The sequence below is a fragment of the Bactrocera latifrons genome, unplaced genomic scaffold (genome assembly GCF_001853355.1).
Source record: "Bactrocera latifrons isolate USDA-ARS-PBARC rearing strain unplaced genomic scaffold, ASM185335v1 scaffold_251, whole genome shotgun sequence".
Classification (NCBI taxonomy): Eukaryota; Metazoa; Arthropoda; class Insecta; order Diptera; family Tephritidae; genus Bactrocera; species Bactrocera latifrons.
In genome coordinates this window covers 21,969-48,415 of record NW_017536086.1, presented here as the reverse complement: position 1 = coordinate 48,415, position 26,447 = coordinate 21,969, and the positions used below count along the sequence as shown (strand labels likewise).

General features: G+C 36.6%; 2 protein-coding genes across 4 annotated transcripts in view; both read right to left on the bottom strand.

The window, feature by feature from the left end:
* On the bottom strand, positions 1–12,079 carry LOC108969402 (longitudinals lacking protein, isoforms N/O/W/X/Y). Of its 2 annotated transcripts, XM_018934094.1 has the most exons (8): positions 11,997–12,079; positions 10,182–10,601; positions 9,774–10,121; positions 9,432–9,624; positions 9,074–9,324; positions 8,901–9,009; positions 2,422–3,611; positions 1–1,361 (listed from the first exon to the last, which is right to left on the bottom strand). In XM_018934094.1, exons 2-8 carry the CDS (start codon positions 10,350–10,352, stop codon positions 1,020–1,022), a joined length of 2,604 nt encoding a protein of 867 aa, XP_018789639.1. In that variant the 5' UTR covers positions 10,353–10,601; positions 11,997–12,079; the 3' UTR covers positions 1–1,019. The 2 variants fall into 2 exon arrangements, with proteins under 2 accessions (XP_018789639.1, XP_018789640.1); XM_018934095.1 differs by lacking the exons at positions 1–1,361; positions 2,422–3,611 and adding an exon at positions 5,543–7,048.
* A 2,353-nt stretch (positions 12,080–14,432) lies between these two features.
* Positions 14,433–26,447, bottom strand: part of LOC108969401 (titin-like) — a 33,902-nt gene continuing 21,887 nt past the window's right edge. Inside the window, exons 7-19 of one of the 2 annotated variants that reach the window (XM_018934092.1) lie at positions 24,440–26,445; positions 24,054–24,095; positions 23,737–23,988; positions 22,380–23,351; positions 20,605–22,272; positions 20,264–20,405; positions 19,180–20,198; positions 18,782–19,087; positions 17,587–17,607; positions 16,730–16,834; positions 16,216–16,410; positions 15,847–16,149; positions 14,433–15,142 (exon numbers count right to left, since the gene is read on the bottom strand). In XM_018934092.1, coding sequence (XP_018789637.1) covers positions 14,952–15,142; positions 15,847–16,149; positions 16,216–16,410; positions 16,730–16,834; positions 17,587–17,607; positions 18,782–19,087; positions 19,180–20,198; positions 20,264–20,405; positions 20,605–22,272; positions 22,380–23,351; positions 23,737–23,988; positions 24,054–24,095; positions 24,440–26,445 — 7,222 coding nt within the window. In that variant the 3' untranslated portion in view covers positions 14,433–14,951. The remainder of the gene's footprint in view (positions 15,143–15,846; positions 16,150–16,215; positions 16,411–16,729; positions 16,835–17,586; positions 17,608–18,781; positions 19,088–19,179; positions 20,199–20,263; positions 20,406–20,604; positions 22,273–22,379; positions 23,352–23,736; positions 23,989–24,053; positions 24,096–24,439; positions 26,446–26,447) is intronic. The other variant, XM_018934093.1, reaches the window with a different exon arrangement.

The window sequence follows — 26,447 nt, the reverse complement described above, 5'->3', positions numbered from 1 at the left end:
TCATATGTACATACATACATATATGTACATAAATGTAAGTAAATTATAAAGTCTAAAATAAATATGTATATTCTATACTGCGGCTCCGCGGGGACAAAGTGCCAATAAATATGTGTCTAGTTTAAGAACTCAAGTACATACATACATGTACATATGTTTATATTAATTTTTTAACTTCAAAATTCGATAAGCAAATCATCACTCTCACTGCATAAATGACAATATGGCACGTGGTTTTTAAATCAGGCGCCATAGGTGGTTTCCTAAAAATTTCTAAAAAAACAGCATTTCTCTCTTGGAGCGGGTGTCCTCGGAATTGTGTGAGGCAGCAATTAACAAAAACCTGTTTATAAGTATGCATTTGACTACCTACGTTTGTCTATATGTTTTAGTTTTACTTTTGCATTTTTAAAACAGCTTACATTCAAAAAGTGAGTTGTTCACTTTAAAGATAAAATATGTGAAAAATATATATAAATATTTCCTTTGTACCAGTGCTTGGTGTGTAAACAACGTATGCAGCACTAAGCACACTCTCATTAAATACATACATACATATACCAAAAAAGATTCACAAAAAAGTGTACGCCATTGTACATTTCTACCATTTGCACTGATAAAATTAATCATGCATCATGCTCTGGTGCATTAAAATGGACTTTGTTGCACAGCAACTAGTCTTCTCCTCAAAATGACACGCTGGTACAAATCTGGCTTCAAGTACATAACCTCTTTAGTTTTTTGCATTTGCAGCATTTTTCTTTCGTTTTTCGAATATAAATATTGATATCTTGCACTCCATGCAAATTCAATTTGCACTAGTGGGAGTTAAGATATTATGATTAACATTTTTTTTTTTTTAATTAGAGGTGGGACTTAAAAGATGAACACCTTTGAACCAAAGTCAAAGGTTAACTTGGCCCACCTTACAAACAACAATTTTTTTTTATCCCCTGCAGCCACTGCTGCTGGTTCAACAATAAATAGTTTTCAAAGTATCTGCAGCACACTTAACGCTTTCAAATGGATTCCGTTTTGGAATAGAGTCGCGTGCTACTGCCGCCACTGCCGCTATTTCCACTCCTGCCGGATGTACCTGAGTAAGATTTACTATTGCCATCGTTGCCGGATGAAGTATTTGCCGCGTCATTGTTTTGCCGCTCGTGATACTCTTGAAAACATGGTACAATGCATAAATTCGTTTGGCATTCGGGACAGTGGTATTTGGTTTTGCGCCGCAAAATTCTACCATGTCCATCTATAGTGTTCCAACAAAAATTACAGCCCAGTGCCGGACCGGGCCGTATAACGGGACAATGGCTAGAACGAGGATTCTCCAAAGTGATGATCTCCCGAGAGGTCTGAAAAGAGGAATATACAATAAATGCATTTTAAAGCAAAGTTGGAAAGTCGGAAATCACTATATAGGGTCGTTTGGGGGTCAGAAAAAGATTTGTGATGATTGCATCAACTTTTGATATTGATCAGGTATAGCTAAGGAAAGTATAGACCAATGCATCTATTATCCGGAAAAGCATCTCCAAGAATTTCAATAATATATTTCACAGATTCACCGATACCTTCCGTTCCCACGACAGTCGGGTCTATTTAACTGGAACGGACCCGGATTTTTATACGGCCAAGGACTGTACAACAACAACATACAACATTAGTTGTGAGGATTGGAGTTAACATATTCACTCTCTGTGGGTTTGAAAAGTTCTAGTAAGATTTAGTCATGCGGAGGCATATCTTAAATTCACCAGTCGTTTCTTCTTTTTGCAAGGGGGAACCAATTGGAGATTCCAAGCGAAGCCACATCCTTCTTCACCTGGTCTCTCCAACGGAGTGGATATCGTCTTCTTCCTTTTCTTTCCTCGGCGGGTACTACGTAGAATAATTTCAGAGCTGGAATGTTTTCGTCCATTCGGACGACATGACCTAGACAGCGTAGCCTTTGTCTTTTAATACGCTGAACTATGTCAATGTCGTCGTATATCTTATACAGCTCATCGTGCCATCGAATGCGATATTCGCCGTGTCCAACGCGCAAAGGACCATAAATCTTTCTCAGAACTTTTCTCTCGAAAACTCGCAACGTCGACTCGTGATATATTCATTGCTGGAATGTGAAAGATTGAGATCGAATTTATAATTTAGTTGTCCGATTTCGTTATGTACCCAATCTTTGGTTGAAATTGATCAAGCCGTTTTTGAGATATGGAATTTTACTTAAAGGTGGGTCGTTCCTATAAAGCCATTCCGTAGTTGTTTCGCTGCTAAATTGAATGGTCTTGACGAGTTTATTGATTATTATCCACACCAAATTGCATATAGAAATTTAAATTTTACGGACGGACAGACAGACAGTACATGTTGTACTAATTAACTAACATTAGTAGTAGCATTTAAAGCACTTACTTGTGGAGAAGAAACTGATCTTTGTAATTCCTCGCTCTTGACACGCAACGAAGGTAAGTGTTCAAATGAACTGCTGCCCATGGCTGCGGTTCCAGGATGCAAACTACTCATTCGTTCCGGTAACATAACACTAGATGTAGATTTCTTGCCTGTTGTTGCTGTTGGTGGTGGTGTATTCGACTCCGTTGAACGAACACGCTCCAAGGGTGCTGAACTAATACTTAACGTATTAGTATGGACACCGCCCATGGATGAGGGAGTAGTGGGTGAATTGATGCGAGCACGCGAATCGCTGTCATCAATGTAAGTAGTGGTGAAGTGTGGTATGCTGAGCACTTTTGACGGACTGACTGAAGAAGCACCGCTGCCTGGCTCGTTCGACGTGCCACTGCTACCGCTGGACACAATTTGCTGCGGTACAACATATTGCGATGAACCAACAGGTGGTGGTGAACCGCCGGACGTGTACATTGATTCAGGTAATGATATGTGGTGTGAATGCTGCAGTGGAACACTGGTGATATGACTAGTGCCGGCACTGTTGTTAGCGCTACTGGTTGTTGTACACGATAGTGGATGTGAATACTGACGATGTAGCGGTGCGAAAGGATTTGTGCCACCAATACCACCACCACCACTGACGATTAATGCGCCAGCTCCACTAAGTGAATGTTGAGTGGGCAGTAATGGATCCGAATGCTGTTTCATCAGAAAAGGTGTACTCTGCGGCACAGAGAGCAAGTGTGGAGAGGATGGTGTTAAACTCGGAGCCGGTTCCGATGAGTGACGCTCTATACGCGGCGGCACTGTCAGCAGGTGATGGTGACTGGGATGTGTGTGCAATTGCAGTGCATGGGCTGCGATGTAGTTCGAATGTGAACCAGGCGAATTGCTAAATGGCTCGAAATCTACACAAGATCCCTGATTGGGCTCGGGTGAAGCCTGAGCATTTGAAAGACTATCACTGTCGCGTTTAACACGCGGCTGACGTGTCAATACACGATTACGTTTGGTGCCCATTTGCTGTTGTTGCGAATGTTGATGTTGCAATTGCGCTGGCGAATGTTGTTGTTGTTGTTGAGAGAGTAGATTGCTAGATGACGGTGACAATGCCATATTGACAGCGCGTGGTGAACATTCTGGCTGAGCGACAATTGTGGTCATATTAGCGTTTGACGGCTGTGATAAATCTGTAAATAAATGAGTTTGCAAATTAGTTACCGAGAAGCGTTGGAGATAATTGAGTGACTACTAAATCGAAGAAGTAGAACTTGATATAAGTGAAAAAGTCTATGAAAAAAGTAGCGCGTAACTACATAAGCCTGTAACTTTATCCACGCATATGGTTATAAATCTTCATATGAACACCGTATTTGAACTTCGGCTTTAGTATCAGATTGTTGAAATAAAAGCTATCTGTCGGAATTGGAAAAATATACTTCGAGCTTAACGCTTAATTGATGTTGAATTTTCTTGATATGAGAGTCAATACGAAAATGGTCTAATATACCACACCGAAAGTTGTGAAAACTATTTCTATACATCATTACGTGGAGGAAAAATCTTAAAAATGTTTCTTGAGCACGAATTAACCCTACTACCCCTTAACCTAATACTAAACAGAATGGTTATTTTATAAAACAAAATATAAATCCTTAGTGTTTAGGGCAATGCACTACAAAATATCTATAGTCACGGTGCAAAAATCAATTTAATTCTATCCTTAGTATTTAACACACATAGTAAAATTATATCAACTCATGTATATATTTTTTTATAAACTATTTATATTTATTTCTTTACACGTATATCGCACATTTATTAAATTTAAGGATATCATTTGTATTTATATTTTAATTCTTAATTTCGCTGGTTTGAAATATGCAATCTAATTCTTATTTTTAGTTAAAAAACAAATTTTTTTCTTTATAATAAATAGTTACGCAGTTAAGTCTATCAGAAGATGGCGCACTGCTTGGTGTGCTTTGTGTATGTATATTTTTTTTCTTTTTAATTTATTTTTTCACGGTCGCTTGCTTGTTCTTCTCTTTACTGTACAAACATTTTTTTCCTAAAACTACAAAAAAATCGATCTCAAAAATTGTTCTTAAGGAACGCCTTTGATGTGGCATTACTGCTTATTGTGTGTTGAGATGTGGGTGTGTTCGTTAGAAGAATTTTAATTGCAATTTACATTTTGCACTACAGTAGTTCACGATTGCAAATAGTTATAACTACCAACACTAACTATGAATGATGATAGAACTTGTTGTTTATATAAGAAAAAATTAATTAATATACAAATTATAATAAAATGACAATTTAAAACTCAGTAATTTTTTTTCTTTGCTTGCGAACTTTACACATAACTTTAACATTATTTTAGTGTATATATATATATATATATATATAATGCTTGTAAATGTATTATGTATATATTATTTTGCCAAGAATTATTAAAAAATATTTACTTAATTAAGCTACATACGATCTTAGGGTATTTTATGAATTATTATTTTTTTCAAACAATTTCGAGTTTACGCTCTATGCGCGTGTATCTATTTCACTTTTGTTATCAATAATAGTTGTTACACATCAGTGTATTTGCGGTGTACAGAAATTTGAAATTTTACGGCCACCTTTCCACATGGGCATCCCGACAAAATGGTATTAAACTAGGTACCGCCATTTATGTATATTGTATGTCATGGCTCCGCGGGAGAGCAAACAGCCACAATTTATGTATACCGCAAAAACTCCTTGTATTTTATGTGTTGTTGCTGCTTTTTCGATGAATTTGATTCAGTTGAATTTTATTTCCTGTATTGCCATTTTCTGCCTATGACTATCTGTGGTTATTGGATGACCAATTTTGGTTTATTTCATTTAAGTTCATGTTATAAAGAGCGCTGTCCCAGCTGGTGCGCCGCTATGAGCGAGCGCCAGTGGATGTGAGTGAGCCAATACCGTATGATTGCTACCACCACCACCACCAGCACCACCTACTACACCAGCCGCACCAGTCACACTAGCAATGCTATGATGTGTGGGATGTGTTGTTGTTTGTATTATGGCTGCTGTCTCTTATACACATCTAGATGTGTATAAGAGACAGGAGCCAATACCGTATGATTGCTACCACCACCACCACCAGCACCACCTACTACACCAGCCGCACCAGTCACACTAGCAATGCTATGATGTGTGGGATGTGTTGTTGTTTGTATTATGGCTGTTGTTATTGGATGTGTATGTGTGGTGGCGGCTACTGCTACCGTTTGTTGTTGTTGTTGTTGCTGATGATGCTGTTGTGCTGCTAGGTGCATCGAAATCGTCGTCGCAGTGTTTGCACCCGAAACTGAATTCTATATTGAATTGAAGTTAATACTTTGTAAATTCATTGCAGCTGCCGGATTAACGTTGATTGTGCCCGTGCCGGTGCCCGGACCGACACCGGTCGCATCAATATATCGCTGCCTGGACACAGTATGCAGACCAGCCGCAGAGAAGTCCATATGTCGCGGATCTAAAAAGTTCATTACGCCCATTGCGGGGTGTGCACCGCTGGCACCACTACCTGAGCCAGTATGGTGTGGTGTACACATCACCGATGGTGTGGGTGTGTCGGCTGGCGGCGGTATTTGCATATTCAATGCAGCTGATTGAGCAGCCGCAGCTACTGCTGCTGTTAGGTGTTCGTAATTTTCATTGGTCGTATCATCGGTAGCGGTGTTCTGTGGTGGTGGTGATGGTGACATATTTGGTTCTTGTTTGACGACACGTGCTTTAATGCTGGGTCGCGATACCGGGTAACCGCGTTTCTTGTATTCCAACCATAACGTACGATTATTTACGCCGAAGAGGCGTGCAGCCTTACAGAAGCCTATACCACCGGAACGTACGGCCTCTAAAGCGCGTATGAAATTTTCATCACCTTGAGGATTGACCGAACGTTTACGTTTACCACCTTGATTGCCACCACTGCCGCTAGTTGTATTTCCACCACTTGAGCTACTGCTGCCGCCAGCACCACCAGCGTTACCGGCACTGCTACCTGCACCACCACCACTTGGCGTGGCGGTAGAAATATTACTACCACCACTGCCAGAGGCATTGCCTGCCACATCGTTGGGATGTGCTGGTGATTGTATAGGCGTAGGACCTTGACTGTACACCGATTGCACCATGCTCGATTCATTGGGTGAAGTTGGTGATAGATTTTGTGCCGCCGCACCGGCTCCACCATAATTGCTGACTAGGCTATTCACTGTGATAATCTGTGGCGAATATGTGGTTGCGGTATTTTGTTGCTGTTGCTGCTGCTGTTGTTGTTGCTGCTGCTGTTGTTGTTGTTGCTGATGTTGCTGTTGTTGTTGCTGCTGTTGCTGTTGTTGATAATGTAACTGTTGAAAATGCTGCTGTTGCTGTTGTTGGCCAGCAGCTGCTTGTTGAGCTGAGTCTTGCGCATGTTGTTGCCGTTGCTGTTGATCGTTATTTGCTGATGAGTTTGCTTGTTGTGCGCCAGCGCTGCCACCAGCATTTCCGCCGCCGTTGCCAATCAAATTTGGTTGACAAGTCGATAGCGAAAAGCGTGAATAGTTCGAGTCAACGACCGTCCATTGCAGACCTGGGAAGGGGAGAGAGAGAGTAAGAGAGTGTGAGAGGTTTGTATTTTTTGTTTTGTTTTTTTGTTTTGTTCACTAACACCACTAATAAGTGCAACTATTGGTGTATCGCAATACTTTATTTTCATTTTATTATATTTTCTTTTATGTTGTTATTAAGTTATTTCAACTAACTAGGTATTAACTACAATTACTTTAGCGCAAAATATACACCAACAAATTGGCTCGTCCATTGGATTGAGAGAGAAACAGAGACTTTGAAAGTAATGAAAAACAAGGGATACTTATGCTCAAGAACTTTGTAGAATTATTTTACAAGCTTTATATAAATATTTTTCAAACAAAAGCATTACATCAGTCTTATTTGAGTTTCGTTAATATATTATTTAGCAACGATCACACTTTGCTTGCTACAAATGAGGTAAATTACAAAATTTATAATTTTGATCAGACTCTGTGCATAGCTCTCTCCTGATCCCCAAGTACAGCAAGATAGGTCTCATAAAATATGATCAGCTTTAGGTATTCTTAAAGCTGCAGTTTTTTAATTTTATTTCTCTTACTATTATCTTAAATATATATAGTGTAAAATAAATTATTATATTAATCATTTATTTAAATTTTACATTTTGACGTTAGGTTACTCTCCTCCTATGCCTATTGTTATTGTTATTATTACTTTATTAATAAAATTACTGTTACACCGTTGTTATGAAATCCAATATTTATATTTTCAATTATTATTATTTTTTTTGCCTCTTATATTATATTACACATATGTATGTATGTAATGCGCCTCAATATAAAAAACATGAATGATGATGAGAAATCAAGTCTAAATATAAGGTATGAATGTGTTATGATATAAATATTTCAAATTGAAATTAGGGTGTTATGGAAGAAGAAATTTTAGAAAAAATATGCCATCACACAACCGAAGTTATAATAAATCACAAATTTCGTGAAGTTATCTTGCCGAATAAACGAGTTTCCCTTAAACTTAGACCCAACTGTCGTGGGAATGGAATTTGATCAATCAACTTGTATGCTAGCTATATGCCGTAGTGGTCGGATCTGAATAATTAGTTGAGAGATTGTACCGTTTCTTTGGACAATAACAAATGCCAAATATGGCGAAGACATCTTGTGAAATAAAAAAAAAAATTATAGGGTCTCTGATGTTTACTTCTGTCTGTTACAAACTTCTAGGTATGAAAAATATTCTATAACAGAGTTTGTAATTATAAATATATTTACACAAATTTAATTCGCTTTGTGAAACGAAGTATCATTCGTGAATATTTTTCCAGAAAGATTTTTCTGCCTCAATTTCCAACTACATTTTTTAAACCATTCTCAATTATACTTCAGTATATTTTCATTTAAGATTTTATTGACCATACAAACTTATTTTCAGTTAATGCTATGTCATTTGACTTGCGGTTCTAGCGATATGAATTTGTAAAGAAATTTTATGCTTTACAAAAGAAAAATTTCGGAGGGGTTGCATATTTTGAACCTGCAATACACCACATAATGGTTTAATATACATTTTCAAGTGACCCAATCCTCAACAAGATACCTCACTTATAAAACTTATAAATCTTTGTTTGATTACCAACATATACGAATCGTACTCGATGAAATTATCAAGCTAAATATTCTCACTTAGCTTGAAAAAACCTGATACTAACACAAGGACCACTAGAGGAAATTTGTTATGATACGCTTAAGTTTTTACCAATAATCATTTATTAAAAAAAAAAATAATAATAAATTAGTAATATACTAAAATTTTTGATATATACTACGTCATGCAAACTATTAAATCTAAATTCAATAATTACTACGTACCAGAATGAGATGATTGAGAATTTGGTGCATCATGTTCCGAAGGTGTTGTAGCAGCAGAAATATCTAATGGCATCGATTGCTGAACGCTGCTCATGTCAACTTCAGGTTTCTATTTTAATAAACAAAAGTATATTTATTGCATAAATCAATACAATGAGCAATATTTTAATTACAATTTGCATGTGAACGTGTCCATGACCATCGTCCAAGCTATCATCCTGTGGATGTGGTTCAACCTCGGTGCTAGACGATTCTTTTAACAATTTTGTTGCGTGTAGAGTGTGAGTTGGTATGCCACTGATGGAACCACCTGTGGTTCCAAACGACATCTGACTCATCTGTGTAAGACTAATGCCACCAGTATTGTTTCCACTGTCCAAAGAAGTATTATGTTGCTCGTCCGAATTAGTGCGATCGCCAGATCCTGAAATATGAAATTAAACATGATTATAGAAACCTTTAACAAAAGATTGTTTTCATTCAATTTAAATGTAGCAAAAGATATTAAAGTATTTTATTGTCGTGACATGCCGTTATTTGAAGATTTCCGAAGTCGTTTTCGTCTAGTTGCCGGTGAAGCCCCCGAACCTAATGGTGAGGGAGTGCGTCTTAGTTGATGATGTTGTTGCTGCTGTTGTGATGTTTGCGTTTGGCTGTTTTGTTGTTGTTGATGGGGATGAGGCTGAAACTGTGTTTCACCGTGTTGGCCATGGTGGTGCTGGGGCTACGATGACAAAGAAGCCGATTACTTTTATATTTATCGCAATAACGAATTTATGTTTATAACTACTTTTTACAAATAAATACATTTTTCATGCGAATTGGAAATATGTACAATTCATGTAGACCATTTACACATTTGCATGCACTTACCTCCCAGAGTGTGTCATTTATGCTACCACCAGCACTACTACCCATGCCACCGCTAGTAACACCACTGCTACTTTGGCCGTTACTGCCAGTACTTCCGCTACCCACTAAATCGGTGGGTTCATTCGATGACTTACTTTCAGATTTAGTTAAATTGGCAGGATCGGTGGGCATTTCAGCAAGTCCTTTGATTTTAAGCATCTCAGCCGTTTTTAGAATGTGTGGTAACTGTTCTTGTGATACATTCACTTCCCCATAGTACATAAAATCAACCATAGTCTTGAGGTCATCATATTGGACATCTTTAAGTATTACAATTGGATGTTGACAGGGATTCGATGTAAATAATGTCTAAGGAAAAAGGATTATATTAAAACTTCGTTAAATTTCTTATTAGTTCTTATAACTTACTTGAAAGTATGAGCTGCAAGCAGAGAGGACAATTTTGTGAGCTTGAAGTTGTCGTCCTTCTGCTGCTAAGGTAACGTCTACTAATGTTCCATTATGTAGTAACGAGGAACATACCGAAATGAAATTCGGTTGATGGTTATTCCAGCGCAAACAAAATTGTTGCACCGACATGATCAATGCTTATTTGACCGACGTTGCCGGCAAAAAATCGTTGTAGTCGTCTATAAATGTTTATTTTTCTTTTTTATCCACTAAAAATATTGAAGTATTTAAAAAATTTTTCTTTGTCTGTTCAGCGGTGTTTTCTAGAATTAGATTTTCGTTCAATAGCGCATACGCATGCTGCTTCCACCACCGTACTAACGCGCAATGTTTGTTTTGATATTCGTAATTTGATATACCCGCTTTTCTTTACATGGTCTAAATAAAAAAGAAAACTGTAGTTATATATAAACTATTTTTTCGAATATTTTTTAGTATTTTGTTCAAGATATAAAACGGGAATTAATTTTAAAGCAATCCACATTTTTCGTCAATGTACAGACTTATCAAATATTTGCTCCCCGTTTTGTCATTTCTGCTGCGTATACACATTTGTTCTCAAGCAATACAATAACAATAACGACACGCCAGCTTCTATGCTATCGGTCAGCACAGCTTTCTTATTAGACGAAAAATAATAACAAATAAAGAATATCTACGTAACGAAATTTAATAGTTTTGCTAGTATGAGTTTGTGTTTTATGGAAGACCTTGAATGACGTCATTTGCGCGTATTTTTCTTTACAATGAAAATTTTCCGACACTTAATTTTTTCCTTGCACTAGTCTCAATAAATATGAAATTTATTGTTATGTGCGTTTATAAATATGCATGTTATTAGACATTTCCAAATTTTACGAACGTTTAGTTTTGTCAGGATATAAATTTGTATGGTGTCTTATTAACTATAGACCCATTATAGTGATTTTTGTATAACCTACACTTAAATTGATAAGTACTGTGTTCTTTTGTAACTTTTAATATGTTAATAACTAAACGAAGAGTGTTTTAACTATTATGGAAAAGTTTTTCTTCAACACTTCAGTCCTTGAACTTTGATGAATGAAAACTTGAGAATAATGGTGAAAACACTGTCGCACTGGCGGGTATGTACATGGAAAAGCGTACTGTATACATTATACATTTTACAATTGCTCTCCATTTGGTTTGAGTTGTTGTTTATCACGCAATGCCAAGCTATAACCAATATTTCTAACTATCACAAATTTTTTTTTAAATGCATACTTTTTAAAAGTTATAAGTCAAATTTATTTCTATAATCCATTTTTATTTTTCTCATTCACTTTCGGCTTCATTCTACTAAATGCAACCGTGCGCAAGACGATTAAGAACACACGAAGCAGAAGGGGTGCTATGCTCGTCTTCGTCTTCATTTGCATACTTAGTTCAATGATTTTTTGTCATTCACACATATTTTTATTTATTTTTAAATATTTATTATTATATTATGCGACTATCGCATAAACTTTATTAAACACTTTCTAATATTAACATAAATAAACACCATGTATAATTTCGGTGAAGTTTTTCCGCGACTTTACACGTTTCAGAATGTGTGGAATATGAAGAAACCAAATACAAAATGGCGCGTTTGCATAGAATTTTCGCTACATCGCAAACAGCACACCCTGACCCGTCTTTGTATGTTACTTTCTTTATATTGCATACCCAAAATACAATTTATTCACTTATTTCAAATGCGCAACAACTGTATTTTATGAATTATTTTATTTACAAATAGAAAATATGCACCTTTTCAATTTGTTGCAAAGAAAACTATATCTTACTTTGATTTTCAGAGGATAGCACAGCAAAAGAGAACTAACCAATAGCTAACACCGAGGAACTCTTTCTTTATGTAATGAGCTGTTGCGCAGTGCTGCCTGATGTTCGCAAATATCTGAATTTATAATTTTATAGTTTATTTAAGAAATTAGATAAATAAATACATTTAAATTCAAACAGCATTAGCAAACCCTGAACAATTAATATTTTTTTACAAATTAATAACGTTACTAAGCTGAATATTCTCATATTTATAAAGGAATATCAATTTTAAATCACGCAATATGTGAACACTGAAAATATGCTTCTTCTTCCAAATAGCTGCACATTTTTAATAATCTGGCAGTATATTTTTGCGCAAACGCGTCGGTTAACGGTTCGGTAAGCGGTTCGGTAAAGTGAATTAGAAAAAATTGGTTTATATTAAATATTTAAGTGGAATAATTGTGAAATGTGTAAAAAGGAACCGCGAAACATGTTTATTCTTCCGTAATTAGTGAAAAAAGTAAAATAGTTTGGTGTGATTTAAGTTATTTATGCCACTTGCGAAGTACTTGCTCAGCGGGTCGCCATTGTTTTAAGCCCGTTAATATTTGTTGTTTTTAAGTTCATTTTTGTGAATACGCTGTCATGGGCCGCCATTGTTTTAAGCGCTCTAATATTTGTTGTTTTTTAGAATATTTTTGTGAATACGCAGTGACATACATATAAGTTTGTTTGTTTCCGATACAGTTCCGGATATGAGGAAATGAATTCAAGCTCACGGTAGCAGCTGAACGAAAAAATTTATCTTCCGCTGTAGATCTTGACTACAGGGTGACCATTATAATTGAAATTAGAAGTGTTATTAGCTGTTATGTTGTGGTTAGTACATATTTGAGATCTGGTTGTTACGGTTGAAATTGCAGGTAGTGAAAATTATTGTTTTGTTATTGTTGGTCAAAATATTACAATTTTTCATGTAAATAATATTGTTTATAAAAGTGTAATGCTTTTAAAAGTTGTAATGAAAATGTAGTGCTTTCAATTAAATTTGTTTTGATAATATTAATTATCGCGAATAAAAATTTGAGAGCTTTTGTAGTGTTGTGAAAAAGTGTTGTGTGTGGTTGTGAAAAAATGATGCCTTAAACGATGTTACTACGTCGAGCGATTAAAAAAAAAAAAATTTAATATTTATTGTCTTTCTATCTGGTGTTCGGGTTCAAATATGTAAGTATGTACGGGTTTTAATTATTATTATTTTTTAAAGTTCCTAATGTTTTTGTTATACATTTTTAAATTTTTTTGATATAAATCTTATAAAATATAGGTTCACAAGTTCATATTGATTTGATCTCACAAAAAAAAGTATCTATTGTTGTTATTTACTTCCTTACATATTTATATAGCGACCGGTATCTGGAGGCGCAAACCGAATTGATAGGTATTTTTACCGATATTAGGTACAATCTTTTTTAATTTGTCAATTAGTGGAAAAGAATTGAACAACGTGTTTAATTGAACTTTTGCTTTTCCAATTACATGTACGGAATCGCAGAAAATGTTACAAAAATGTTTGGTTGTCCACTTGCACTTCAGTTAATTACGATAACATCGAGAAGTCTCACTACAGTCGGGTCGGAAACGGATCGTACCCAGACTTTTATAAGGCTTTTATTCGGCACCATTCTTCGAAATTTCTTCAGGATCGTTTTCTGCTGCTACAACAACAACAACTACAACGATAACATCGAAAATGTAAAAGAAGTAGTGTTTGAAAATCGTCCTCTGGCATAAACGAGATAGCATATGATCTCTTACTGAACGTTTCAAAACATTTTGGTTAATTCTTTATGTATGAATGCTAGAAACTTTTATATTAAACTGAATGACAATGTAGTTTGTTTTGTCAGTTGGGGTCATACTTGATCAAATGGTGTTTATATAACGACTCGCATTTACACTTACTCCAAATAAATCACATCCTTATTCATTTATTTTATTTTTATTTATGCATTCAGAACAATCATGTACATTTCGTAATATACAATAGTATACATACATATTAACTATGCATGCACCAAAGCAAAATTTCTTTAACGTACAAAAAGTAAATTTGAGAATACAGACATGAAGTGAAGTTGAAATTTAGTGAGTTCCTTTAAAAATGCTCGCACCTATATTTGCATTTGATGATGTCTCCCAAAAAGTGAACTCATAATTTCTCCTTCACTATCTATAGGAATATACAATAAATAATAACTATTTCGCACCAATTATTATTTATTGTATTTACAATTTACATTTAGTTCACTTGTTCTTTTTTTACGTTTTCATAAATTTTGCGACATTTTTAATGTTTTCTTTGACATTTTGACATTTATCACAGATTTAATAAATAATAAACAAAACTAAAATTTATATAGTATATGATATCGAAATTAATTTTTTTTAAATATTTCAAAATTTTTTACGATTATTTTATGTCTTCTAAAATTGGTATTTATATCCTTTATGTTAATATTTGACGCCTTAATTAAAATTCTTCACAATTCATTGGTTGTAAAAATTCTCTTCGCTCGCATTTTTAAACCTCTGTAGAAAAATTTCAATTATCGGACGTAAATATTTATGATTTATGATTATTTTTTGTAACACATTTTCAATGAGATTACATAATCAACAAATTACAATTAATTAAAATCGCTGAATGAATACAAAACATTTTCAAAAAACTATTACAATTACGTGCACATACATTCACACATAGGAAAGTATGCTGTATAAATATGAAAATTATCAGTAATTACATAACTTATGTGATTTAGTAAAATTAGTAGTTTCGAAGCTTTCATTGCTTTGTTGTTTTCTCTATTATGCTTTTTACAATTTTTGCAAATTATGCAAATTAGCAATGCAATGCATCGCAATTTTTTATAATTATTTTGAATTCTTCTTCTTTTTGCTCTTTGGCAATTTGGCCCAAATGCGGAAGAAGTATTCATCTCGGCGCAGCAGTTTACCGCGTGCATACGAATGTATATCCGCATCCATATTATGGTCACGTAGCCACGACGATGTGTTGCATGAGCTCATTTCTGTGCGGGGTTCGTCAGGTAAACTCAAATGTCCTGCAAAGTGCAATAAAATAATTAGTTGAATATATTTTAAAAATAGATTTATTTATTTATTATTATTATCTGACTAAAAAACAAGAGAACGGCGTCTGCACCGAAGCTGTAATACCACAGAGGTGCATTTCTTGCAGTATAAAAATATATAGTTAAAAATATGTTTATCTTGTTTTATTCGATCTGAACAATATTTTCCGAGATCGTAGCGTTGTCTTGGACAATAATCTATGGCAAATGTCGAAAAGAACTTTTCTCAAATAAAATTGTTTTTAATATAGGAATTAGATTTTGATCGATCAGTTTGCATGGAAGTTATATGCTATAGTGGTCCGATTTGAACAATGTCTTCGGAGATCGTAGCGTTTAAGTTATCTCGTCAAATAAAATTTATTTTCATATAAGAATTTGATTTTAATAGTTCAGTTTGTATAGCAGCTATAAGATATAGTGGGCGAATATCGATGATTCCAAGAAATGAACAGCTTCTTGGGTCTAAAAGAACGTGTGCACTATTTCAGATTAATATCTCAAAAACTGAGATGCTATCTCGCGTATATTCAGACGGGGATGCCTAATTCCACTTAGCTCGTCACGTTGACCTTTTTCATATATACATATGTACACACGTAAAAGGGTCTCCGAAGTTACAAACTTCAGGACAAATTTAATATACTCTATTCATAATTATATACTTTTCTTACCTGCAGTGATAGCCACATATGGCTCCTCCGATTCGAGTGGTTCGCTCAAACCGATTTCATTCTTTGCAAATATGCGTATCATATATTCATGATTCTCCTGTAAATCACGTATTTGGAATCTTTGCACACCGGCCGGTACACGACCCACTTCGATCCACATGGTCTTCTTCATGTCACGTATGGCAATGTGATAGCCGAGCAGTGGCGCACCACCATCTGACTCGGGTATACCCCATTCAAATATATGAGCATTGGCAGCCAATACGCGCGCCTCCAATGGCGCAGTGGGTGGCGAGGGAACAGCTATACGATAAAAAAAAAGCACAAGATGTAAGAGTGCCACATTCAATGTCTTTCATTTGTACTCACTTGCATGTGTTTTGAGTGCGACGCTCTCGGTTACGGCTGGTGCACCTAATCCAACCGCATTTTCCGCCGACACTCTAAACCAGTATTCGCATTTTTCCTTCAAGTTATCCACTGTGTATTGGCGGCAGTGTGCGTCTAACGTGATTACCTTTGTCCATTTGGTCGACGTTGCCGAACGTTTCTCAATACAGTAGCCTTATGTTGATGAAGGTCAGGCGAATGATAGGAAATTGATTAATTTCTATATTGTATACAATTTTAAAGATAACAAAGTTCAGTAAAGCTCTTTAATATTTTTAAGTGGCTTAAATTTGATCTTTACTGCATACTAACTGATCCCTTAGATTTCGAGGAATCAAAGTATGAGTTCTGCAAGATGCGTGGAAGTTTTTTTCAGGTAAATTAACCTCTAATCATCAATTGCCCGGTTAAAGTGATTTTAGCAACGCGACTTATATTAAAAATGGTCCAAAATTTCTTGAAATAGTATAATCTATCATTCGCTTAAACTTACCAGTTATTTCTGAGCCTCCGTTGTTCGCTGGAACTTCCCAGTCGAGGGTTACGCTGCGATTCGTTACATCCGGAATGCGCAAATTTTGCGGAGGCGATGGAGGAGCTGTACAATATTTGCGTACAAAAAATATTAATAATTATGAACATAAATAGCACAATAGACTTAAGGTCGCGCTGCAATCCTCGTCTATTAATCTTATGAACATAAATATATGGTTATATAGTATATAGATTTATTATATAATTAAAATTTCGTTAGCAAGCACTTTTATAAATGATCTAGGATTTAGAAATATCGATTGTTTATTACATACATATATATTTTGATGATACAATGATGGATTTAGATATTATACCACCAGATCAAATTTGACTCGGACTGGTCCATTAACACATCGAAAAAGTCACAAAAAAAATATTTTTTGAAAATCATCGAAATATTAGGAAGTATCAGAGGATCTCAATGTCTTTTATTGGTTGACTAATTATATTTAGTTTAATATTTTAGGTATGTATTGGCTAATATTTTAGGTATGAATTCGTTAAAATTTAGGTATGTATTGGTTAATATTTTGCGCTTGAAGTTGACCCGTACCAAAAGACAAAACCGAAGGCCATCCCAACCGAAGCTTATAACAAGTGTATGGCAAATTAGATTAGGCGTTGGCACGCTTGTATTGACCAATAAGCCTATTTTGAAGGCGATAAAAAAAGAGTTGTCTTAAACTACGTCTAAATACGGTTTCCATGCCAGTCCGGATCAAATTTGATCAGCTAGTATTATTATATTTTACATGAAAAATTCTTATTTATGTTATTATGTTTGCATGCTGCACATGTATGTCATGTACATACCTATTTTCTCCCAAGCACGTACTGAGTACAGTACAATTCATTTTAGTTAGTGGCATTATTTTAAGAGTGACAGCGTTTTGCGTGTAAGGAATTAAGCAAAGGTTTAGTTAAATAATAATTGGCTAATTCTTATTGCAGATTATAAAAAAATAAATATTCTTAATAAGAGCATAATATAAAATATAGATACTATCATAATAATCGATGAACGTCGAAAATTGTTGATCCATTCGATTAGGTGGAATGTTTTCGAATTCCCCAATTCCTACTACTTCAATACGATCAGTGGGTGTTAAATTGTACTTCTAAAGAATAAATTTTGGTAAGTTGATGTTCGATTTCTTGAAGTCTGTTTATTTTTTTATCGTCTTATTTAATTCTACAACTAGAATATTGTCCTAAATTTTCCAGTTAATGCATGTAATAGTTTCGCAGGTACAGCCCTGAGAATTTGTGAGTTGAGACTAGATAGGCTAAATGCGCCGTCTTTAAACGCCGTTTTCTCGAAACTGTTTTTGAAGTCGGTTGGCAAGATTTCTCGAGAACTACTCTACCGATCTTCATAAAATTTTACACAGACCTGTAAGATACAATTCTTAAAGAATTGGACGACGGCTTTTGAAAAAAAAAGTTTAGTAAAAACGACTGGCAAAAATCCAATTTTCAGTTTTTTTCCTTTGTCCAAGTTCAAAGTTAAGGTTTTAACTAAAACACGTGTTTTTCACTTTGGATGATCCTGTAAGAAGTTATCCTGCCAACGTGGGCGTATCTTTTTTCCGAGGGGTCACTGGAGATGGCATCGCAATGGCCGAGTTAAAAATATTTTTTTTCCAAAAATTTCAGAATTTCTTTGTTAATAGTGTATGTTGTAACAATAAAAAATTCTAATAAAATATTTAATTTTTTATATGAGAAAAAAAAAAAACGTTAAAAAATGCTGTTTTTTACCTGAGGAAACTCATGTAACCCCTTAAAGCAAAAGCAAATATTAAATGAAACAGTTAGTTGAAGTTGCTAAATTTGAGAATGCCAAAGCAAGCAATTTTCAAGTTAATTATAGGCTTTAACTTGAAAATTCCTTAACTTGTCATAAAGATCCGTAAAACTAACTAATAAAAAATGAAAATCTGTTTTATGTTTATACAATATGTTTTTAAATAAAAAATAATACAAACAGTCGCTGTGCGGCACTTACTTATTCTGCGGCCTACAACTATTTTGTCTTCAGTCTCTAGAGCTTCACTAATGCCAACTTCATTCTTTGCATAGATTTTGAATTGATATGCCCGATCCTTTATCACCTCGCTAACGAGTATATTTGTAACGTTGCCGATCGTGCTGCCGAGCAGACGATATTCGGTTTCATGGAATTCTTTGATTTCGACAATATATTCAATAATCCTTGAGCCGCCATCGCTTTCCGATGGTTCCCATGAGAGCGTAAATGCTGTATCCGTCATGCCGAAGACGTCTGTAGGACCACGTGGCGCTGATGGTTTTTCTGTGACGTCATAAAAAAGATTACAATTTTATTGTAATTGTGCAACACAACTAAGTTCTATAGATCTTTGTAAATGTGATATAATTACTTACCGAATTTCTTGGTAATTGTTACCGGGTCACTCTCAACTGGTTCAGATTCACCAACCGGGTTCGCTGCTACGACTCTGAACATATACTGAGCGTTCATGGAAAGTTTTTGTATAGCATAGGAGTGTATGTCTTTTTCCAAATCGGCCACCTTCATCCACATATTATTTTGCAAATCACATTTCTCTAACACGTATTTATTCAACTCGAGACCGCCATCATCGATTGGTGGCGTCCATGCTATTGTGATTGCGTCCTTCTTCATTTCCTTGATTTCCAGCGATTGTGGTCGACTTGGCTTATCAATAACTTGTATTGTACATTCCGTTGTCGCGGTACCCGAAGTGTTCGTCGCTGTGATCTTATAACGACCGGAATCTTCACGTGTCACCTTCTCGAGTGTATATGTTGAGGTGGTTTCTGTGGTTTCGATTTGTACACGTTCCGTTGTGGTTGTTTGTTCGATGGTCTCTCTATACCAAGTGATTTTCGGTTGTGGATAACCAAGTACTGTGGCCGGAATGTTCAAAGTGGTGCCAGCACGTATTTTCTGTGCAAGATACTTCTCATCGATATCGATGGTCGGTTTCTCTTGCAGTATAACTCTACATGAGGTCTCCACGCTGCCCATTTCATTTTCAGCTACGCATGTGTACGTCGCTTCAGTCTCAATTGTTGTCTTCTCGATTGTGTACTTTGATACACGATTCTCATAGCGTATGCTCTTTGTTGTAATTACCTTACCATTCTTTTTCCACGTCACTTTCGGCTCTGGAATGCCACCGAATACACAAGACAATGTAATCTCCTTGTTCAGCTCGGTTACGATGTCTTGTAGTGGTTCTTGTACTGTGGGTTTTTCCTTCTTCACCTCAGCCACAAGGCGTATGGGTGGTGAGAGTGGTGATGGCGGTGACGGTCCAACCTCATTTACAGCGATGGCACGGAATACATACTCTGTATCGATTTTCAGTTTGCTGATAGTGTATGTGGTGTCTTTGATTTTCCGTATCTCAATCCATCTGCAAATTTATATATAAAGTATTTAGAGTTTGTTCCCAATTAGCAAATTTTTTTTTTAAATTACCTCTCCTCTTTCACGTCTTGATATTCCAAAATGTATTCTGTGATTTCACATTTGCCATCATCTTCAGGCGCCTTCCAGAAGATTGTAATAGAATCGTGTGTGACCTCTAATGGCTCCGGTGCACCAGGTGCCGTTGGTTTTCCTATAAAATGTTTCGAATTCGTTATTGTTGGATTTTAGATAATTAAATTCGACTAAGTTCTAAAATAGCATTAAAAAAGTGCATCAGAATTGCACGCTTCTAGAAGCCAAACATTTTTCATACTACTTAAAGTTCGAATAATTCACTTTACTGCAGGAACCGCAATCGCTTGAACAAATTTTTAATCTCAAATACTTACTCATTATGATCAAGTTAAGCGTGGCCTCCACTTCGCCAACTGGATTCTTTAGTCTTACAGTGTATATACCTTCGTCATCGTCCACCACTTTCTTGATGGTAAGCGATGCCGATTGTTCATCTAATGTGGGTATTAAATGCTTATTCTTGACAACAACATTCTTTGTTGTACTCCATTCGGCATCTGGTTTTGGGGTGCCTGTAAATTTGACTGTCATCGTAACATCATCATTCTCCTTAACTTTAATCGTTTGGTCCTTGTCAGTGGTGATGATGGGTAATGTTTGAATTTCCTCAACACACAATTTACTTGCTGTTGTTGCATTAGCAGCGGTACAACTAATCTCACCGCTATCATCATCATCAGCATCGTGTATAACCAAACGTCTAACGGTACCCTCAACAAATACTTCATGCTTCTTGTTGGGTTTAATTGGTTTCGCCTTCTTATACCACGTGACCTCGACATCAGGTTGTGACAATTCAACAGTGAATTCGGCATCTGTACCCTTCGTGGCGATAGTCACATCAGGCAACGGCAATACGAAGTTCACCAACGGTTCCTCGACGATTAGTTGTGCCTTTGAAGTTTGTGGACCCACTTGTATGGTATACTCTCCGGCATCCGATGGTTTGGCCCCAACGATCTTTAGCGTTTGTTTCTTACCATCGATCGTTAGTTGCATGTGTCCGTTGAGTGGCAGCTCTTTGCCATCCTTAAACCATTTAACTAACGCATCACCCTTGCTCAATTGAATTTCGAAACCGGTGTTCTCGCCTTGTGTTACGGTAACATCGTTCAAAGGTTTCACAATTTCGGGCGGCAATTCAATGACTGTGAGTTCAGAGCTGCATTCCTGCTCGTCTAATTTACAGGTGTATTCGCCCTCATCGTGTACGGTGATTTCACGTATTATGAGTTTACGCACCTTACCCACGTTGACGAATTCTACATTCTTCTTTTCGGGTGTGATCTTTTCACCGTCCTTAAACCATACGACTTCAGCAATATCCGTGGATACTTCAACATCCAAAATTGCAGTCTCCTTTTCGGTTACTTCGTAGTCTTCGAGGATTTTAATGAATTCAGGTTTACGTGGCAAAACTTCAACTGTCGACTCGGTCTCCTTATTCTTAACTTTGCAAACATAAGTACCGCTATCACGCAAATTGGTATTACGTATAACGAGTTTATGTATTTTGCCATCTTCGACGACTACACGATGATCCATACCACTGAGTTCTTTGGCATTGAAGAACCATTTTGTTGTGACCACATGTGAGGTTTCACATTCCAACGTTAGTGATTGTATTTCTTCGATAGTTATGGTTTTCTTAAGTTTCTTGGTGAACGTGACCTCATCAACTTCGACTATAACACGCGCTCCATGTGATGTTTTACCGATCGGATTGCTGGCTATACACTTGTAATCACCGGAATCTGTATCGGGGTTTGCGTCCTTGATAATGAGCTCAATATTCTCACCATCGTACATTTGTTGTATACGTTGTGAGGGATAGAGTGGATTGTTATTGAAAAGCCACTGCACCTCAGGCACTGGATTACCGGTCACCTTAGCTGGCAAACGGATTGTGCCCTTTTGCGGCACAGATTGTTCCTCGAAACGTTCGACGAACAACGGCGGTTCTGCATTGCCGGAGGAAGGTTCTGTTTGGAGATAGGAGTACAGAAATTTCGTTTAGTAAGCTGAAAAGTCAACTTTTATACTTATTGAGGGTTTAAGCTAAACATAAAACAATAAACAAAAATAATACCTTCAATAGTTAGGTTAGCCGTTGTTTCTACGCTGCCCAATGGATTCTCTGCCTTCACAGTATATTCACCACTTTCAGGCGCCTTCGGTGAGATCAATGTCAAAGTATGTGTATCTTTGTCGGATTTAGTATTCTTCGTGATGGGTTTGCCATCTTTGTACCAGGTCACCTTAGGGCGTGGATTACCCACAATTTGTGTGGTCAAAACGACGCTTTCACCCTCACGCACAACAGTGTTGCGAAGTGGTTCCAACACTTGTGGTGGTTCCTTGTCACCAGTGCGTACTTTCAAAATAATCGGGAGTCGTGATTCGCCTTCCCGATTGGTGGCAATTACCTCATAGGTACCTTCCTGATATTTCTTTACTTTCGTAATGTGTACAACACTACAATACATATGCATATCAGATTCGGTAACAACACGTATATTTTTGGTTTCCTCAACATCGATTTCCTCCCCATTGAAGGTCCAAACAATATCGGGCTCAGGTACAGCCACCAAACGGCATTCCAATATAACATTCGTATCTTCATCAACATATTGAGCTTTCGGTTTGCGTGAGAAGGTCGGTGGAATGCCCTCGAGTATATCGGCTAGTGATGACTCACGTGACAGACTCTTGCGCGATAAGCCCGTAGCATCGGAACCATGATCAGATAGCGGTGTTTCAACAATCAGTTCCGTTGTGGATGAAGTGAAACCGGCAGCATTTTTAGCCACACAAGTAAATTTACCAGCATCCTCTGGGAATACTTCGCGTATGATCAATGTAGCCACATTATCTTCATCATAGTACATTTGGAAGTCTTGTGAAGGCTTTATTATGGCAGTCTCACGGAACCAAGCGATTTGTGGACGCGGTATACCCTCAACTTTGCATTCAAATTGTACGGTATAACCATCAGGCGTTTGAATTGGTTGTAATTTTTCAATGAAACGTGGTGCCAAAGGTTTCTCTTCAGGTCCGGGACCTTCAAACATTGATGTGTTATAGAAGAAACAATAGAACAGAACACGTTGTGTTAAACATAAAGTGAACAAGACACATTCTTACCAAATTTTACAAAAACAATGAACGATATTCACGTACGTTAAGAATTAGGTACATTAATGGCTATACAGGATGAGAAAAATTGGTGTTTTCGAACTTAATAAACCTTTAATACCAATAAGGCTTTATTTTTTTGTATTGAATGTGGTTAGCTTAGGAGTTTGGCGGTGAAAAAATTAGTTTATAATTTTATGCTGGTCTTACATATGTACATATATACTAATTTTTGTCACCCTGTATGCCATTTTTTTTCAAACAGTTATAGTCCTCTTTCCTTTATAATATATGTAATAGGTGAAACTTACGTTCAAACACTGGCAGTTTGTCGATTTTCTCGTGTAATTTCTTCTGTACATAATGCTGGTACTCGACTGGTTCCATAAGATATTGCGCAGGTACCCAGCCCTCCTCTTCGGTTATGTTCTTTTTCACATACCACCATTCTGAACTGTGCCGTCCGATGACATAAACCTTTTCACCCTCGACCAAATTGATTGCCTCGTCGTTGTCGGCGATATAATTGCAAATGGAATACATGGCATTCTCGTCATCGGTTTCTGAAAGGAAGGTAGCCTCGTTAGTTATCAACGCCTCCAGTTTATACTCCGATTTCAAAACTTACCTTCAATATTCATTTCGCGTGTAATATTTAATGAAGCGCCCTCTGTTAGTGGGAAAAAGTAAAAAAGAAAAGTTAAAAATAATGCCAAATGGAGAGAGGATCCATCATTTTTGACCAGTGAAATGTTAATGGTGCAACAAATATTGATTATGAGTACACTGAGCATGGAGAGACATAGATGTATGCATTAAGAGCCGTTACCTCATATTACTAACGCTGTTATCATATAAGCCTGCTAAATTAAATTTACTCAGTTGAAGATAAAGAATAACATTAAATATTTATTGCCAAGCAGTCAAATGATCAAATGCGATGTACTATATATACTATAATTCAGGTGCTATCATATACATATCTATTATAAAACAAGGTTTCGTATTACTGACCTTCGTTGAAAATCTGTTGCACAACCTTTCGTTTCTTTTTGAATGTGAACGAGTCCTCATCGTACTCTACCGAATCGCTCTTCGGACGACGAATTCCAATCAAGAATTGCTCTTCTTCCTCATCTTGTATCGAATATCTGGGTTTAGCTGATTTTGGTTTAATCGTGAAATCGAAATCGTCAGGTGGCAATTCTTCCACTTGATATTCTTCGGGTTCTTCCACATCGTACATGGTATCTTCAATACTACTATCATCTCGTATCTCTTCAATAATTGGGCCTTCATCATCATCATAATCTTCAAAGACCTTGACTTTAACTTCATCAGCCGCTTCAGAGTATGTCTTAGTTATAGGTTTCTTCAACTTAACTTTGCCGGACATTGAGATCTCTTCTTCAGCATATTGATCCAATGCAATATTGAATTCTTGATCGACATCTTCTTTAGTTTTTGTCGTTTTAGGACGGAATGTAACATTTTCAACATCGGTAAATTCGGGTATTTCTACACCCTTTTTGCGACGTTTCAATTTCTTAACCGTATATTCTTGTTCGTTTTCTTCGGTTATTTCCAATGGTTTTGGTTTTGGTCCTCTCTCAACGATAAATTCTTCGATATCTTCACCTTCTTCGTATTCCTCTACCCGTTTGATTGATAGTTCTGCACCAGCTTCGTCGAATACCATTGGTCGTGAAGGACGTTTCTTCAAAACTGTTGCTTCTTCTGTCACACCTTCGTTTATGCGTCTAGGTTTTTTCAAAGACAAACTAAATTCTTGTTCGTCATGTTCTTCAACGGTTGGTTCGAATGGTTTCCTCGGTTTTCTGCGCATAACGACCGCCTCTTCCACAATCTCTTCTTCCTCAATTTCAACTGGACGTTCTTCGATGACTTCTTTGGTTATTTTCAGCTCATCAGCCGCCTCTTCAACAACTGGCTTGGGCTTCTTCTTCTTTTTCAGTGCAACTGTTTCGTCCGTTGTTTCTTCTGTCGTTTTCTTTTGTTTAGGCAATTGGACGTCGACTTCGAACTCCTCAGTTTCAACTTGTTTAGGTTTCTTCGGCTTGAGCACAACGTCAACTTGCACATCATCTGGAATTTCTTCTGGCACAGGTTTTTTCAATTTCACTTCAACCTCTTCACTTTCTCCTGTATCTTTTGGTTTTCTAGGCACAGATACCTCTTCGATCTCTTCTATTTCTTCAACAACAGGTTCGGGTACAACTTCTTCCTGAACTTGTACGGTAAACTCGGCTGCCGCTTCTTCCTTAGGTTTCTTTGGTTTCTTCTTTACAACCTTGAGTTCTTCCTCCACTTCTTCGACCTTATTTTTAGGTTTCACTGTTACTTTCGCTTCAGGCTCTTCAACTACTTCTGGTTTAATTGGTTTCTTCTTTGGCAATGCAACTTCTTCTTCGGCAATTTGTTCGGGTTGGGGTTCAGTTTCTTTAATATTGAACTCATATTCTTTTGGCTTTTCTTCGGGTTTTTCTTCCTTGGGCACTATCACTTCTTCTATTTCTTCCACTTCTTCCACTTGTACTAGTTCTTGTGGTACTTCCTCTTCAATTGTAACCTTCAGTTCAGCCGCAGCTTCTTCTGGTATTGGTTCTTTTTTCGGTTTCTTCTTAATTTTAATTTCCTCCTGAACCTCCTCAATTGGTTTCTTTGCTATCAATTTAACTTCGGTTTCCGGTTCTTCTGTGACTTGAGGAGCTGGTTTCTTTTTCTTCGGAAGTGTTATTTGCTCCTCAGAAACTTCTTCCTTTGGTTTTTCAGTTTCTGTTACCTTAAATTCATATTCCTTTGGTTTCTCTTCCTCCGGTTTTTGTTGAATTTCTTCCACTTCCTCAATTTCTTCAACAACTTCAGGTGCGGCAGGTACCTCTTCCACAACAGTCACCTTGAGCTCGGCCTGAGCTTCTTCAACTTTAGGTTCCTTTTTGGGTTTCTTCTTAATTTTGATTTCTTCCTGCACTTCCTCTATTGGTTTCGTTGTTGTCAATGT